Raw genomic sequence first — 14,807 nt, 5'->3', positions numbered from 1 at the left:
AATTTGTAGCCTGCTTGCTGTATTTACTCTGGTTGTCTGATCTAAAACGGTGTGACCAAAAGTAAAAATAGGAGAAATATGTAAAGCTTCAATCGTTTTATTTTTTTTTAGCAATGCCTCTATGCTGTGTTCAGTTCCCATTTCCATTGTTGCAGAGCTTAGCACCATCATTAACTGTAATCACATTACAGATTTAGTCACCCTACACCACTGAGGTTTGATCCATCTAAAGCTGTTATTACATCCACACCCATCAAACATGGTGATGCTCTCTGCTTCGTCAGATGAATGTCTGGCATTAGGTTGTGAAAATGTCCACACCAACCGGATTATCAGAATCAGCAGTTCTTCTATTTAGCAAACTCTTCTAAGTTTGCAATCAACCTGCCATGACTTAGCTTAGACTTCTGGCCAACCTGCATTGATAAATGGATATAAAAATTGACATAATGGTTTCAAATGTGCATAAATATAAAATTAATGCTATGCACAGAATTTTAAAATATCTATTTATGAATTAAAAAAAGCCGTAACAGCTTATTCGAGCCATTAGTCCTTGTAATTAGAGATGCACTGATCCGACGCCTGCATTAGATATTTGCTCTAATATTGACTAACTAGCTGGATCAGATATATGATGAATGATGCCGATTAAGCATTTAGTCTTTTTTTTTTGCTTAATATCATACTTGGAAATTCAATTATTTTATATATATTCTATGTTTGCAGTGTTGTTACAGCATACCTCAGAGCAGCACGCACTGCAGCTAGTGATGACTAAGGCTACGTTCACAATGCAGCCTGAAGTGGCCCAAATCCGTTTTTTTTTTTTTTTTTTTTTTTTTGCCCACATGCGACCTGGATCTGATCTTTTCATGGCAGTCTGAACAACACAGATCCAATTTTTTCCAGTGCGACCCAGGACCGCTTGGCTCTGTGGTCCTGAACCCGATACGAATCTGATATTTACAAATGCGACCTGTGTGTGAACGGCCAGGTCGCATTAATCCGTCCTGAATGCCATTAGTACCCGACATAGGTCACTATTCTGGGTCTTGCTATGAAGAAGCAGAAAGAAAAAGAACAAACATGGTTGATGATGATGCAGAGAGCAGCATTTATTTATGTTTAACCATCTTGAGAAGATTGTGTTTTTATGGAAAGATCGCTAGACGCTCTTCCGCATCCATCCAACTTTACTTCCGTAAACACAGAGCATGCTGGCCTGTGATGTCATTGCGTCCTCTACTGCGCACGCGGGACACTTGCGTTGTATGACTGCAGTTCACAGAGGAGATCACATACAAGTCACATATATTTGGAAATGTGAACGGCAACGCAAAAAAAAAAAAAAAATCGGATTTCACAAAAAAATCTGAATTTAACGTCAAGGCCTGTGGTCTGAACGTAGCCTAAAGCCACGTTGCAGAGGCAGCAGAAGTGGCTAGCTTACATGCAAAGTCAATGGTTGACGTGCATCAAGTCGCAGCCAAAGGTCCCGCAGCATGTCTGAGCAACTGAGGCGCCAAAAGTCCTTCAGAAGGAGCAGCTGCTGGAGTTGGAAAAATTGAACTTTTGCTGCTCGAGGCGCCAGATTAACCAATCAGAGAAGCTGATCTGGGAGCTGGCAGGCAGACAGACACAGCACTGCTGATGCAGAGTGCTATGATCACTCCTCTGAAACTGTTACGTATGTTATATTTTATTATTCTGGTTCCTTCAGTTTGGATTATGTACGTGAAAAACGTCTTCCAGCCGCTGCAAACCGTAGCGGAAAACCGCGAAGAGGCGACTGGGCCAGAGGCTGTTGTTGATCGGGATTTTAACACCGCCAGTGTATGGGGGTCTGGGATAATATGGGGGTCTGGAATAATATTTGAAAGCAGGATGATAATCTGGATGAACTGACTGAACAGACGATGTTTTCAGGTGAACTTTCTCACTTAAAAACATATTCAAATTACTTTTTACCCACTTGTAACCGCAAATATAGCGAAGCCGCTTTCTGCCGTTGAGCACAGGAGCAGCAGAAGCATCTGGACGCACTTTGGTGGACGCATCAAACTGAAGCAGCTTCCATTACTTGCAGTCTGAACGTAGCATTATTCATTATAATAAGCCCAGCTAGGGCTGTTGTAAACGAATATTTTAGTAATCGAGTAATCTATCGATTATTCCTACGATTAATCGAGTAATCGGATAAAAAAAATTTATAAAATAAACTATTGGCAAATCTGCAATAACACCAGTTAGTCCAGATCAGTCCAATATCTCCTTTTTGAGCATCCCTAACAGTTAAATGTTTGTAGTTTAGAAAGTTTACTTGTAACAGTAGTTTGCTTTAACCTGAAGAAAAGTTATAAGATATTAAATGATATTCAAATAATAAAGTGGCTGGCTCACAAATATGCTTATAAAAATGTCTATACTCCAACTTTTAGTTTATGTATTTATCTTCAGTGAGTAATACACATACACGTAAAAGAACTAAGTAAACATTTATCATTTATGTGTGAGTTTTGAGGATGCTTTAATTAAAAGCATTATTTTTAACCATCACAGAAAAATCTAAATGCAGTGAAATGTTTTTTTATGTATTGGAAAACAGAATGTAATCTATATGTTAGGAAAAAAATAAACTTACTCAAAATGTAAAGGTTTGAGTTTGTACAGAGTTCTGCAGCCTTAACTAGTCATGATAAAATGCAAAAATGTTGCTATTTTTATTAAGACGATGCTATTATTTATTCTTGATTGCTTAGGTATAAACAAATATAGAATTACTACAAAAAATATTAATCAAAAATTTCTAATTCATACATAACAGTAGCGAGAAGAAAAGACTGTAACTTTTCAGGATGGAAAGACACCAATAAATAAATGCTTTTCAGCTTATGCCTGTAATCTGTTGCTGCATATTTTTATTATCAAACTTACATTAAGTCCTGCATAATTTCTCTCAGTTCCACCCTCACATACAATTTACACTACACCCGGTTAAGTAACCGCTATGTTTAGATGTAACGTTAGCAAAATAATGTGCCTCAATTTATCATCTATAACATGGCAGATTATCACACAACGTAGTTAGCAAAGAGAACATAAACGTTACCTGTTAGCAACCGTGTACGAGTTGGATGCATGTAGCGGGTGTTTTCTCTTCAGATGCTGCAACATTGATGTTGTGCTGTTGTGGTACGCCAATTCTGCTTTGCAGTGGATGCATTGCGCTGTGTTGTCCTTTCTGTTTAGCCTAAAATGTTCCCAAACTTTTGACATTTTTTGTCGCTTTCGGGGTTCTCCTTCTGAGCATTCTCCGGTTCCCTCCATAGCTACAAACTTAGCACAAGCGCTCCAGGCGCTAACGGAAGTGGTAGCGTTGTGCAACACAAAAACCCTCCGGCTAGACCAGTGTGCTGCGTATTTAACAGCATTGCTTATTACAATACAATAAATTTAGCGAAGCTTCGAGGCAGATAAATTTCCTCGAGGATTTTTTGTAATCGAGTTACTCGAGTTACTCGATGAATCGTTTCAGCCCTAAGCCCAGCGACTCTCTCGATTTTATGCGCAATTGTTACAGGCAAAGAAAGGAAAGGGTAGCTCCGGCCAACCTGTATCAGACCCACTTTTCGACCATGTAGCAAAGATGCTAAAGCCACACGTCGGAACTAAACTTGTCTAAACTCATCAAAAATGAAGCGGCATGTGCGTTTTTGCTGCTTCTGCTGCGTGCGGTCTGAACGTAGAATAAGCCTTCTGGTAAATTCTCTCTAGTTCAGCCTGTATTATCTGCTATAGAGTAGGGATGCACGATATAATCGGCCCCCTATCGGTATCGGCCTTAAAACGGAATATCGGACATCGGCCACCCCACCGATATTTAACTCGATATTTGATCAGCTTCTGAGTTTCTAAAGTCTAAAAAAAAAACTACTACTACTACTTCTTCTTCTTCCTCAAAAACTTCTTTTTTACAGACTTAAAAACTTCTAAAGACGAGGGAAAAAATATTGATCCATTAAAATATCCCAATATCTTCCTATGCTGATATATTGCCATTTAAAAACACCATATCAATCTCTTTTACTAATGAAATATTGCTATATGTCATCGTTATGCTACGAAATCCCCCGAAAATTCACAAAATTTTGCCATATTTTTATGTCGATATATTGACGCGGTATCGATCTATTTTACTAACAAAATCTCACAAGAATTTGCAAAATATCACGAGAGTTTGTTACAGAACGATGAAATTTCACGAGATTTTGAAAGTAAAATAGATCGATACCGCGTTTTTAAAAATCTATTTGATATCAGCATATGAAAATATATTTGAGTATAAAGTGTCAGAAATGGATAACAAAACTGCTATTTTCAATGACGACTTATTTTTGTCCAGCTTTAACATCGGTATCGATATCGGTTATCGGCTACATGAGTTTTAAAATATCGGCATATCGGATATCGGCCAAAATCCCAATATCGTGCATCCCTACTATAGAGTGATGTTAGCAGCTCTTATTTACTGTAAATCTGGAATGATGTCACAACATGTCTCCTCTTCATCATTGGTTCACCTTTCAAACTGTTTTATCTGTTTTATTGTTGTGCTGCTTCTTTATTCCATGTTCTCCATCTCCTCCCATGTTCATGCCTTCTCTTATGTTTCCATTTTACCCCGCTTCCTTATTTAGTACCTTCCCCACTCATCCCCTCTCTCTAACCCTCTCAGTCCATATTCAGCACCTTCCTCCCCACTCAGCGTTCCACTCTTCAGTTGTCCAGTTCCTTCGATAATGGATCCCGGTCCTCCCAACACACCAGATTCTGCAGCGACTTGCCCTCATTCCTGCATCCTATGATGCTCCCTTTTACCTCTGCAGTATCAGTCCTGCCCATTTGGGAGCCCTACCCAGTTGCACCCCCTCCCAAACCTCTCTTCCTGTCACTACCATCTACTGCACTTGCTGCACTCTTGTCTATTTCTGGCTCTTGCTTTTCTTCTTTCCTCTCCCTCTCCGTCTCCCTCCTGGGATCCGTCGTGATCTCCCACTTGTTGGACAGGCAGCTGCCTCATCTTAACCTCGATCTGTGCTCGCCTTCTTCCCGTCAGACTCCTCCGACCCCTCCCTATCACCTTATCTCTTTCTATCGTCACAATCATGTTCCTTAAATGTATTGCTTGTCTCATTTCCATCTATGTCGGACGCCTGATTGTGTTCATCCAGCCTATTTATATTTTATCGTTCTTCTTTCTATCCTCTGATCCCTGGAGCTTTGGTGTCTTTCAGAATTTGCTGCATTTTTCCTTATTTTTGATGTCAGGTTTTCTAGTGGTTGTGCTTCCTTCTCCTATTACAGTCAAGAGATTGCCCAGTAATAGACAGTCTCTGCATTAGTCCTCTCGTCATTTCCCTTTGGACTTGCAGGATAAAAGGCCTTGTGCCTGCTCTCTCTTTAATAGAGCTCAGCATCCTTCCTGTGCGGTCCAATCAATAGGCTTCAGTCGGACTGCAGGAGGCTGAGAGGCATTCCTCCGAGATTTCTGACTCACATTTATGGCAACATCAACCCCGGCAGAAAGACGTCCTCTCTGATTGGATATTGGTGAAAAAGCAGCAGGGGGGTCGCATGATGTTGGTTCTGCTGTAATGAGACAAACACAAAAATGGTTCAGTTTGGTGCTGAGGTTTATCCACCCCCATTATGGCTCTGTACAGGGGCGGATTTAGGAAATTTGGGGCCCTAGGCAAAGACGGGCAGGGGACCCTCTGAATTGAGAAGACGACACATAATCAGCAATCAGCTGGTTTTTCTTTGATAGAAAACTTTGAATCAATCTGACCGGATGATGTGATAAACTACAACGCCGGGCGTACACTGTGATTTTTTTTTTTTCATTCATTGCACGCAGCTGCTGTATGACTAAACTGCATGATTTAGTCGCACGGTGTGAGTTCACAGCTCACGTTTATGTTCGACCCAACGTTCTCATGCGATCTACCTGCTCACACTGTATGACTAAAAAGCAGGTCGGACTCGGCTCCGCAGTGAGATGGAGCTGCTCTGACTCGTCTATCTGGAAGCCAAACAAGGGGAATATAAAGCTCACTAGAGTGAAACACGCTGCCTTGGCAATTGTGCAATTTTGTGCTGAAAGCCAGTGGCGGCTGGTGAAAAATATTTTTGGTGGGGCTGATATAGCCTAGTGTATGTCTCCAACTAATCCGGAATAAGAATTCAAATAAACAATTGGACAATACATACAATTTAACAGTAATGATTGAATTTACTATATAATAACTAACAGTGATGATTTGGGTCACTGTGACGGGGTTCTTTGGCCTCCAAGAATCCAGTCTCAGTCGGGTTACCGGTGTTGGTGATTTATTGTGCTCAAAAACTCAAAACAGGGTGCAAAAGAAACTAAACATATACAAGATCCTCTGGGCCTCAGCCTCCCTCCAGTTACCAGCAATGGAACAAAGAAACAGAAAACAAAAATTGCTGCTTTTCTTCCCACAGCCCTCATTAAATAGTTTAAGCCCCTCACATCAGGCTCTCTTATTTCTGATTTCTTCTCATGAATCAGTTTTGTCCATATATTACCTCCACAAACAATTGATGTACAAAAACAAATAATTTTTACAACTTAATTCTTTTACACAGATTCATTGACTTATTCAATTACACCAAACTGGGTTTGAACCCAGCAAAGACGCAGCCAGACGGAAGATGACAAGTCCCCATAGCATAAACATGTACACACCCACACCCCCCACACACCCACACACACACACACGGCTAACCCCACTGAAATATTAAGTGTGCACCCTCAATATGCCAGCAGGTAACCAGGAACAGCTTGTGTGTTTTAAGTTCATGGAGCTACTGGGCTCAGCGCGAGTGTATTGGTCCTCACAAGCACAGTATAACAGGAATGTGTGTGTGTGGCGCGCAAAGTTAGAGAGGTTGTTTTAAGTGACGAGGTGGATTCGTCACAGTCACAATAACCATGACATGAAATTTTCATATCCTACAACAGGGATGTTCTTCTGGCAAACGGGTAGATAAATAAGGATCTCACCGAATTTGGTGGAAGCTGCATCTCGGTCGTTACATTCGCCATCTTCCCTCTAATTGTCTGCACCTGCGCTTGGGTTCAGAAGCCTGTTTAAGCGCAGTATTTTCAGCGCCCCAAGACCATAAAGTTCCGAGACGCTGATTGGCCATTAAATTCACCTAGCAATAGTACATGATTGACAGATTCTCTGCAAATGTGGGGCTGTCTGGTCAGCGCCCCCAGAACAGAGACGGTAAGAGTCTGTCTGTGGAAATCCACAAATTAATGACAGTAGATAGGGAAATGTAGTTTATATAATTTGTTTTGCTTATAGGTACACAGTCTAGAGAGTAAAACTGACATTTATGAGTTAATTTGTAAAAATATATTTTACGTTTCTCTCTTCTTATCAGGGGGGGCGGTGCCCCCGCGCCCCCTATGGGCCGGCCGCCACTGCTGAAAGCCCTAAAAAGAAAAGGCGACGACGTATTTGGAAAAAAGACATGGCTGCGCAAACGTAGCTACTATGGTCTGTCAATTTACAGACAGAACTGCATTTCACTCATTGCATCCCAGCCAGGCTGCTGTGTTTACAGAAGAATCCTTGTTTATGCATGTGCACTGAGCGATTTGCCCACGACGTCGGGAGAAAATCAAACATGATTTTTTTTAATGTTACGATTCCTGATGGGGAGGTGGTCGTGAGAGGCTGATCACCCCTCGTTACCCCCTGTACACTACACCACGCCAGATCAAGTTGAAAGTCGGGCAGGATCGAAATATTCTCGAACAACTGGATAATCGCACTGAAAATGTACGCCTGGCTTAAAGTGCCTTGAGATGACACGTGTTGTGAATTGGTGCTATAGAAATAAACTGAATTGAATCTCACAATAGAGAAATTAATTATCTGCCTTGGGCTGCTACTGTGCAGCGCCCGGGGAGCAATCAGGGTTCTTGCTCAGAGAGCCACAGTGGAGGTCTGTGGGAGTGGGTTTCAAACTCACAACCTCAGGATTCAAAGCCCTATGCCCTAACTACTAGGCCCCCAGTGCTGGTTCTAGACCAAATGCAGCATGGGGCCAGCGTATTTTCATGGGGGCAAAGAAAAGCTTGAAATAAAAAACAGGCCAAGGGATTCAAATATATTAGTATAGCTGTGAAAGATGTGAAGTTTCTATTCAAGGTCTGTTTAGGTTTCATTACAATTCTATGTATTATTAGGTCAATATTCATTCATAATTTAGGAATATTACTTATTTTGACTAAATTTAAGTTAAATTGCCTTTTTCTATAAAATCTGAATTAGAACTCAAGAAAAACTGATAAATTCAGCTGTAAAAATTTGAGTATTTTTTTAAATTTGTTTTGAAAAAACAAACATTTAGCAGATGAAAACTGGGATCCTATCTGAATCCCACTGAAGCTATCACCTTATTGTTTTTAAAAAATTAAACAGAATAATAATAAAAATAAAATAAAATAGAAATAGATCCAAAGGACCATAACGGGGGCCAGGACATTATCTACAGAGGCACTGGTCCCCGTTGACCCTGTCTAGAACCGCCCATGCCAATGCCCTAAAAGTTAACCCTTTCCTGGGCCGTATAATGATCCTAGACAAACTAGTCAGGGAGGGGGGGGGGGGGGGGGGGGTGTCGGATTAGAGAGACTGTAGTATGGGACTGGCATCCTCTATCAGTAACTGCCTAATCTTATTCCACCTTGATCTTAATTGAGAACAAATACCAAAGTATCTTTAATTCAGGAGGAAAAAAAGAAAAGCACAGATGGTTAACGATGACACCATAAACTTGATTATTGGGAGGTGTGTGGATATATACAGCTTGTGTCCTTAAAATGTCTGTTTGATCCGCCTTATTTTCTTGTCTTCATGGCTCAGATTTCTTTACACTCTGAAGAAGAAAGTGGATGATGGGGGGGGGGGGGGCATGGTTAAAAACCCATCTGAGCAAACAGGCGTGGTTTCAGGCTGCAGTTTGCTGCAGTCTCTCCTCATTGTGCTGCACCTGAATAACGACTCGACTAAATTAGGCTGGGAAGTGGAGGCGAATCCTGGCTGCTATCGATTCCTGTAATCAATCTGAGCCCTTCTGTGCTATCAGTTTGGATGGAGAGGCAGCCAGGCAAGTCTTCATCTCAAAGACAAGATAAGATGTAGTTCTGCTTCCACCTGCCAGAGGCCACTGTTTCCTTGCTGCCCTCATTATTGTACTAGATTGGTTTAAAGAGCTGTGGCGTAAAAATGTTGATGTCTGCTCTTAGCCTCACAGGCTCCAAACGAAGGTCATGAGAGATGAGAACGAGTTACAGAGCCTCCTTCATGGCATGAAGGGGAGGACTGATGTTTTGAGGAGATCCATCTGACCAGTGAAAAATATATTAACCTAACAGGGATGGCCCTGATGAACTCAAGTTGTTTTCCCTCCAAATGTTCGTGTGTGAGAAAGTTCTTTATGTATGGGTGGGATAGTTCCAAGGGAGGGTGTGTATGTGTTGGAAGTTTCTGTTTAAATGCATGTAATGAAGTTGCCTCAGTAAGAGCTATTTTTCTATTTGTGGACATGAAATAAGTTTGAACATTCTCTTGCAAGAAATGCCTTTGTCAGGTTCTCCAAACCTTCACAGAGCCAGAGCAAACAGTTGTTTGGTTATCATTCTGTTGTCTGGATCTAACCTCGTCTTTACCTGCCGTTCATTGTCTTCTACCTTGACATGAAGTCGTCATCGGTAGCCAGCTTCTATTCATCCTCAAGTTTAGGGGTGTGGGAAATAATCGTTTTGGCGATATATCGTGATATTCGGCTGCCCAATATAATATTAATCTTTCACTTCTTAGTATCGATTTTCAAAAAAAAAAAGGTAACATAAAACATTGCTGGGAAAATGGGCTACCTCTGCACCACCACTCTGGCAGAAAGCGCTGTGGAGCTCTTTAACTGTGCGTGCAGCACCAAATCTGTATATTTGAGGCAATCACAGTGGAAGAAAACCCCAAACAACATGGATAATAATACCTAATCAATATTTTCTGATGAAAATATACAGCACTTGCTGTTTTATCTCATCATTTGATTTTGATAGCTGGGGAAAATATGGCAATATATAGTGATACTGCAATATCGTGATAATATCGTATCCTGACCCAAGTATCGCGACAGGTATCGAATTGCAACACTCATGCCAATACTCACCTCTACTCAAGTTATCAGGACACGTAATGCGACTCTGCATTTGCTGCCTCACATCAAGTTACACCAAGACACAAGAAGGGATGCATGATCTAGGAAGTTTTGTGAATTTTAGTGGATCCTCTACCCCAGGCCTGGGAACCTGAGGGTTCTGCCAGTATCTTTGCTTTTCGTAGAACTGCTCTCTTCTGGACCGAGATGTCTGATGTATTTCCACTCCTCCAGTTTGAGGGTCACTGCACCGAGGGCCTCAATGACCACGGCTTCCACTGATGCCTTGACCTTCCAGGTTTTCTCCAGCTCTTCTCTGAGCCCCTGGTATTTCTCTAGTTCCTCATGTTGCAGTCACTTGGTATCGCTATGGCAACCACAACAGCTTTCCTCTGCTTTTTGTCCACCACCACAATGTCCGGTTGGTTTGCCATCACTATCCGGTCCGTCTGTATCTAGAAGTCCCACAGGATCTTGGCTCGGTCTTTCTCTACCACCTTTGGATTTTTTCCCACTGTGACCTTGGGGTTTCCAGCCCATACTCTGCACTGATGTTCCTGTACACTATTGTAGCCTCTTGGTTATGGCTCCATGTAAGCTTTCCCTGCCAGCATCTTGCACCCTGCAGTTATGTGCTGGAGGAAATTTTTTTCTGGCATTGAAGTCGTTTATAGAAGAGAGAAAAATAAGATTGTAAGAACAAATAAGATATAAGAATAAAAGGAGATAAGAGTGACGTGTGTGTGTGTGTTACCTAAATAATGAGTAAATAAATAAAAGTAAGTAAAGTCTTTGAACAGGTTCCTCAAGGAACTCGGCCTCCCTGATTCATAAAAGGGTTAATAAAGGTCAGATGGTGAAGAACAAAAGTTTTTAAAGCTGATTTCTAACCTCGGATCATTTTATTTACACGAGATAACCGAACTACAGCGGTTTCTTAAATATTTAGTCATAATGTCAGGTGACTATATTGAACGGCCTTTTTAGGGCTTTGATTAAATCCAGCTAAATCGTTGTCTCTTTAACAGGTTAATAAGAAGTGCTGCGGCCTACATTGTTCAGAGGCCTAATGATTTCTCTATCAGGCCGCTCTTGACTCTTAAAGAGGGGCTGTGAAGGTGAGGAAATGTGTTACTATAGAGGCGCACTGCAGCATGATGCACTGAAAGAATATTAATGAAGCAGAGCTGCGAGTGTTGGATGTTCTGTCTGCTCAAAGCTGTGGACGGGCCGCTTTACGTGTTTGGTAGAGTGTGTGTACCGAGGCATAAAGCAGCGGAGACAACAGAAAGTCGTCTGTCGTTCAACAGATTACAAGGGAACACGGCGACTGATCGATCGGGTCCTCTATGCACACCCACACTCCTATTCTTCTGTTCAGGAGGCGGTGGGATCTGGTTACAGTGACGAATCAGAGATGCTGCAACAACCCAGGAGTGTGTCTGTTCACATTTGCAGTTCTTTTCAAATATTTAGTTGAAAATGGGGAAATCTACAAAACAACCTGACATCTTTGCTGCACTAACTAATGTTTCCTATAGAGATCTTTAACATAGGCAAAATAAATAAAAGACCCTAACCTAGTTCAGTTCAGTTCAGTAGCTTTTATTTGTCCCAGTATGGGCAATTTTGTCCAGTAGTAGTACACCTTTCACACACATGTTCACATTTCACAAATCACAGATAAAAAATAAAAGATGACACTACCACTTCTGGTCGCTGCGTGCGCATGCGCCCTCCCTAGACTAAGGCTACATTCACACTGCAAGCCTTTATGCTCAGTTCTGATTTTTTGGTGAAACTCTTCTGCGTGGTCGTTCACATTTCCAAATATGTGCGACTTGTATGTGATCTCCTTTGTGAACTTCATTCATGCAGCTTATGTGTCCTGCATGTGGGGTAAAGGACGCAATGACATCACGAGCAAGCGTGCTCTGTGTTTACGGAAATAAAAATGGATGGTAGTGCTGGAGCGCATCAAGTGATCTTTCATTTCTTTTGCAACTTCAGCCGCTGCATTAAAGGAAAACTTACCTGGAACCTATGGCCCACTGAGGCATACCCTGGCATACCTGGAGACGTACTTGCCGTATGTCAATGTGCTCCTGTACTTCAGCGTGCTCATAACTTATACAAAATGTACCCTTAACTTATCCAACATATGGCAGCGTTTGTGCCAGATTTTTCGTACATCAGGCACACGCTGGTCTAAATCGTCAAGGTGTGTCTTAGAGGTCATGTAATCCCTGATCCTGTATGTTGTGATGATGTGATGAATCGCATTGGCCCTGCTGTCGTCATCGATGAGTGGATATATTTATACAGAACCTACAGGGAATTTGATCAAAGTTTATCTGTAGCTGTTTTGAGGAAATACTGATCAGGTACTTTCCTGGCTTTGCTCTCTCTTCCAGCTGAAACTTGAAGACCGATCTATTGTCATCAGAGACATTGTGCGAAGGAGCAATTCTGCTGTAAGTGAAATTTATATTCTCTCCTTTCTTCTATTCTATATTTTTTTCCTGTTATTTCCTTTATATTTTGCAGCTGTTTCATTGTTCAGAGCTGTGCTCTATCTTCTGCATGACTTGAATATAATTGGAACAAGATGTTTCCTTAGGAGCAAAGAGAGGCTCTTTATTTTGCTCATGTTTAAGTCATTCTGAAAATAAAAACGGCACTAAGCTTTAAAATGGCCTTTAAGTTTAATTTTCACCTTAGTTTTTACTGCAGTTAAGCGGTTACTGCACCTAATTGTATATCAGTTCATGATGCACATGACGTATTATATAACAAAAACTGAAAAATGCAGAAGAGTCTGCTGGAAAACAGGATCAATTACAGACTGATTGGGGGAATCACACAGATCATCCCAGAGAATGTGTGATTCATTTTAATTTAGTTTATACACTATAAGAGATTTAATCCAATAATAGTTTTCTGCCTGAGGAAACCCAGCTGATTGCAGTCAGTGACTGACTTTGCAGGATGAGCATCATAACGACAGCAGATGATGCACCTGCATTCAAGGAGACGTAAAGAAAGAAACGGCGATACTAAAGGCAACTGTCAACCAGCTCCACAGGCGGCTCCCATGTCAGAGGATGAAGAGAGCACATCCAGTTAGTCACAGTCAGAGAAACAGGACTACACTGAAAAAAATGGCCGATCTCCAGCATCTAGAAACAAAGGTGCTGATGGCAGCAGCACAGCTGATATTTCTCTCCAGGATGGAGTCACAGCCAAACAGGAACAGACCAGATGAAGCTACTATGAGAAAAAGCAGAGAGAGGATAAAGAATTATGCAAAGTGAGAGAATAGAGATAGAATGAAGCAGAATGATGAAAAAGGGGTCCCTATGTCCTCCAGCAGTCTAAGCCTATAGCAGCATAACTATAGAGATAGCTCAGGATAACCTGAGCCACTCTAACTAGAAGCTTTATCAAAAAGGAAAGTTTTAAGCCTAGCCTTAAAAGTAGACAGGGTGTCTGCCTCACGGACTAAGGCCCCGTCCACACGAAGTCAAAACGAACACGAAACGCTGATATTTTCCAAAACGTTTGCCGTAAAGACGGAGACGTAAAATAAATGTGAGCGTCCACACGAATGCATGAAAACGCTGCAAAATGTATGCCAGGCCTGTAAGTGGCGCTGTGGTGCCAAAGCAAAAATAAGCGACGAAATGTTGGGCATGCGCACTAATATTTATACATGGTTGCCCTGCGGGTCCATTTTCGTGGTTAAGTCAAATTCAGGTGCTGAACTATGTGGTCGATATTGCTCTGTTCTTCCTGGAGATATTCCAGAAGATCCCCGAAACGCCGGCTTCGTGTGGATGAGAGGCTGGTTTGGTGAAAAATTTGTGTGTTTAGGCCAGGGTTTGACTTCGTGTGGACGGGGCCTAAAACTGGTAGTTGGTTCCACAGGAGAGGAGCCTGATAACTAAAAGATCTGCCTCCCATTCTACTTTTAGAAATTCTAGGAACCACTAATAAACCTGCAGATTGAGAGCGAAGTGCTCTGTTAGGAACATAAGGAACAATCAGATCTCTGATATCAGATGGAGCTTGGCCATTTAAGGCTTTATATGTGAGAAGGAAGTAATTTAGTAATCGATTTATCATTAACTGGAGAATAGAGACTGTAATACATGTCTTAAGCTGACAGAGCGTCCCACTTAAAGCAGTAATTATACCACAATTGTAGAAAAATATATAAACATTTTGCATTTACAATTTAAATATTTATTTTTATATCAATCTTCTATTTTCCTAACCCCTCAAGTGTGGAAAACTTTTAGTTTCACCTGGTTCAATTTAGAAAAAAATCTAATTTATTATTATAAAATGCGTCGTTTACATTCCAGTTTTATTTTGTTTTTGTCTTTTTAAAGCTATTTTTAACAACATCGGAGGAATTTTATAAATTTAACAAAAGTCCTGCTTGTTTTTCTTGGCTTTTAATTTGTTAATATTGATATTGAAAGTCGAGTCAATGAGTCGATGCAATCAGCTGGTTTTTCTTATATAGAAAA

General features: G+C 41.2%; 1 protein-coding gene across 3 annotated transcripts in view; it reads left to right on the top strand.

The window, feature by feature from the left end:
* LOC119771316 ((E3-independent) E2 ubiquitin-conjugating enzyme UBE2O) overlaps nucleotides 1-14,807 on the top strand; it is a 105,324-nt gene that overhangs the window by 17,156 nt on the left and 73,361 nt on the right. For all 3 annotated transcript variants that reach the window (XM_038267185.1, XM_038267186.1, XM_038267187.1), the window contains exon 2: nucleotides 12,687-12,746. In XM_038267185.1, coding sequence (XP_038123113.1) covers nucleotides 12,687-12,746 — 60 coding nt within the window. The remainder of the gene's footprint in view (nucleotides 1-12,686; nucleotides 12,747-14,807) is intronic.

This window comes from Cyprinodon tularosa, unplaced genomic scaffold (genome assembly GCF_016077235.1).
Source record: "Cyprinodon tularosa strain WSP-4 unplaced genomic scaffold, ASM1607723v1 ctg665, whole genome shotgun sequence".
In the NCBI taxonomy this organism is placed as follows: Eukaryota; Metazoa; Chordata; class Actinopteri; order Cyprinodontiformes; family Cyprinodontidae; genus Cyprinodon; species Cyprinodon tularosa.
This window is presented reverse-complemented; position numbering and strand designations above follow the sequence as displayed.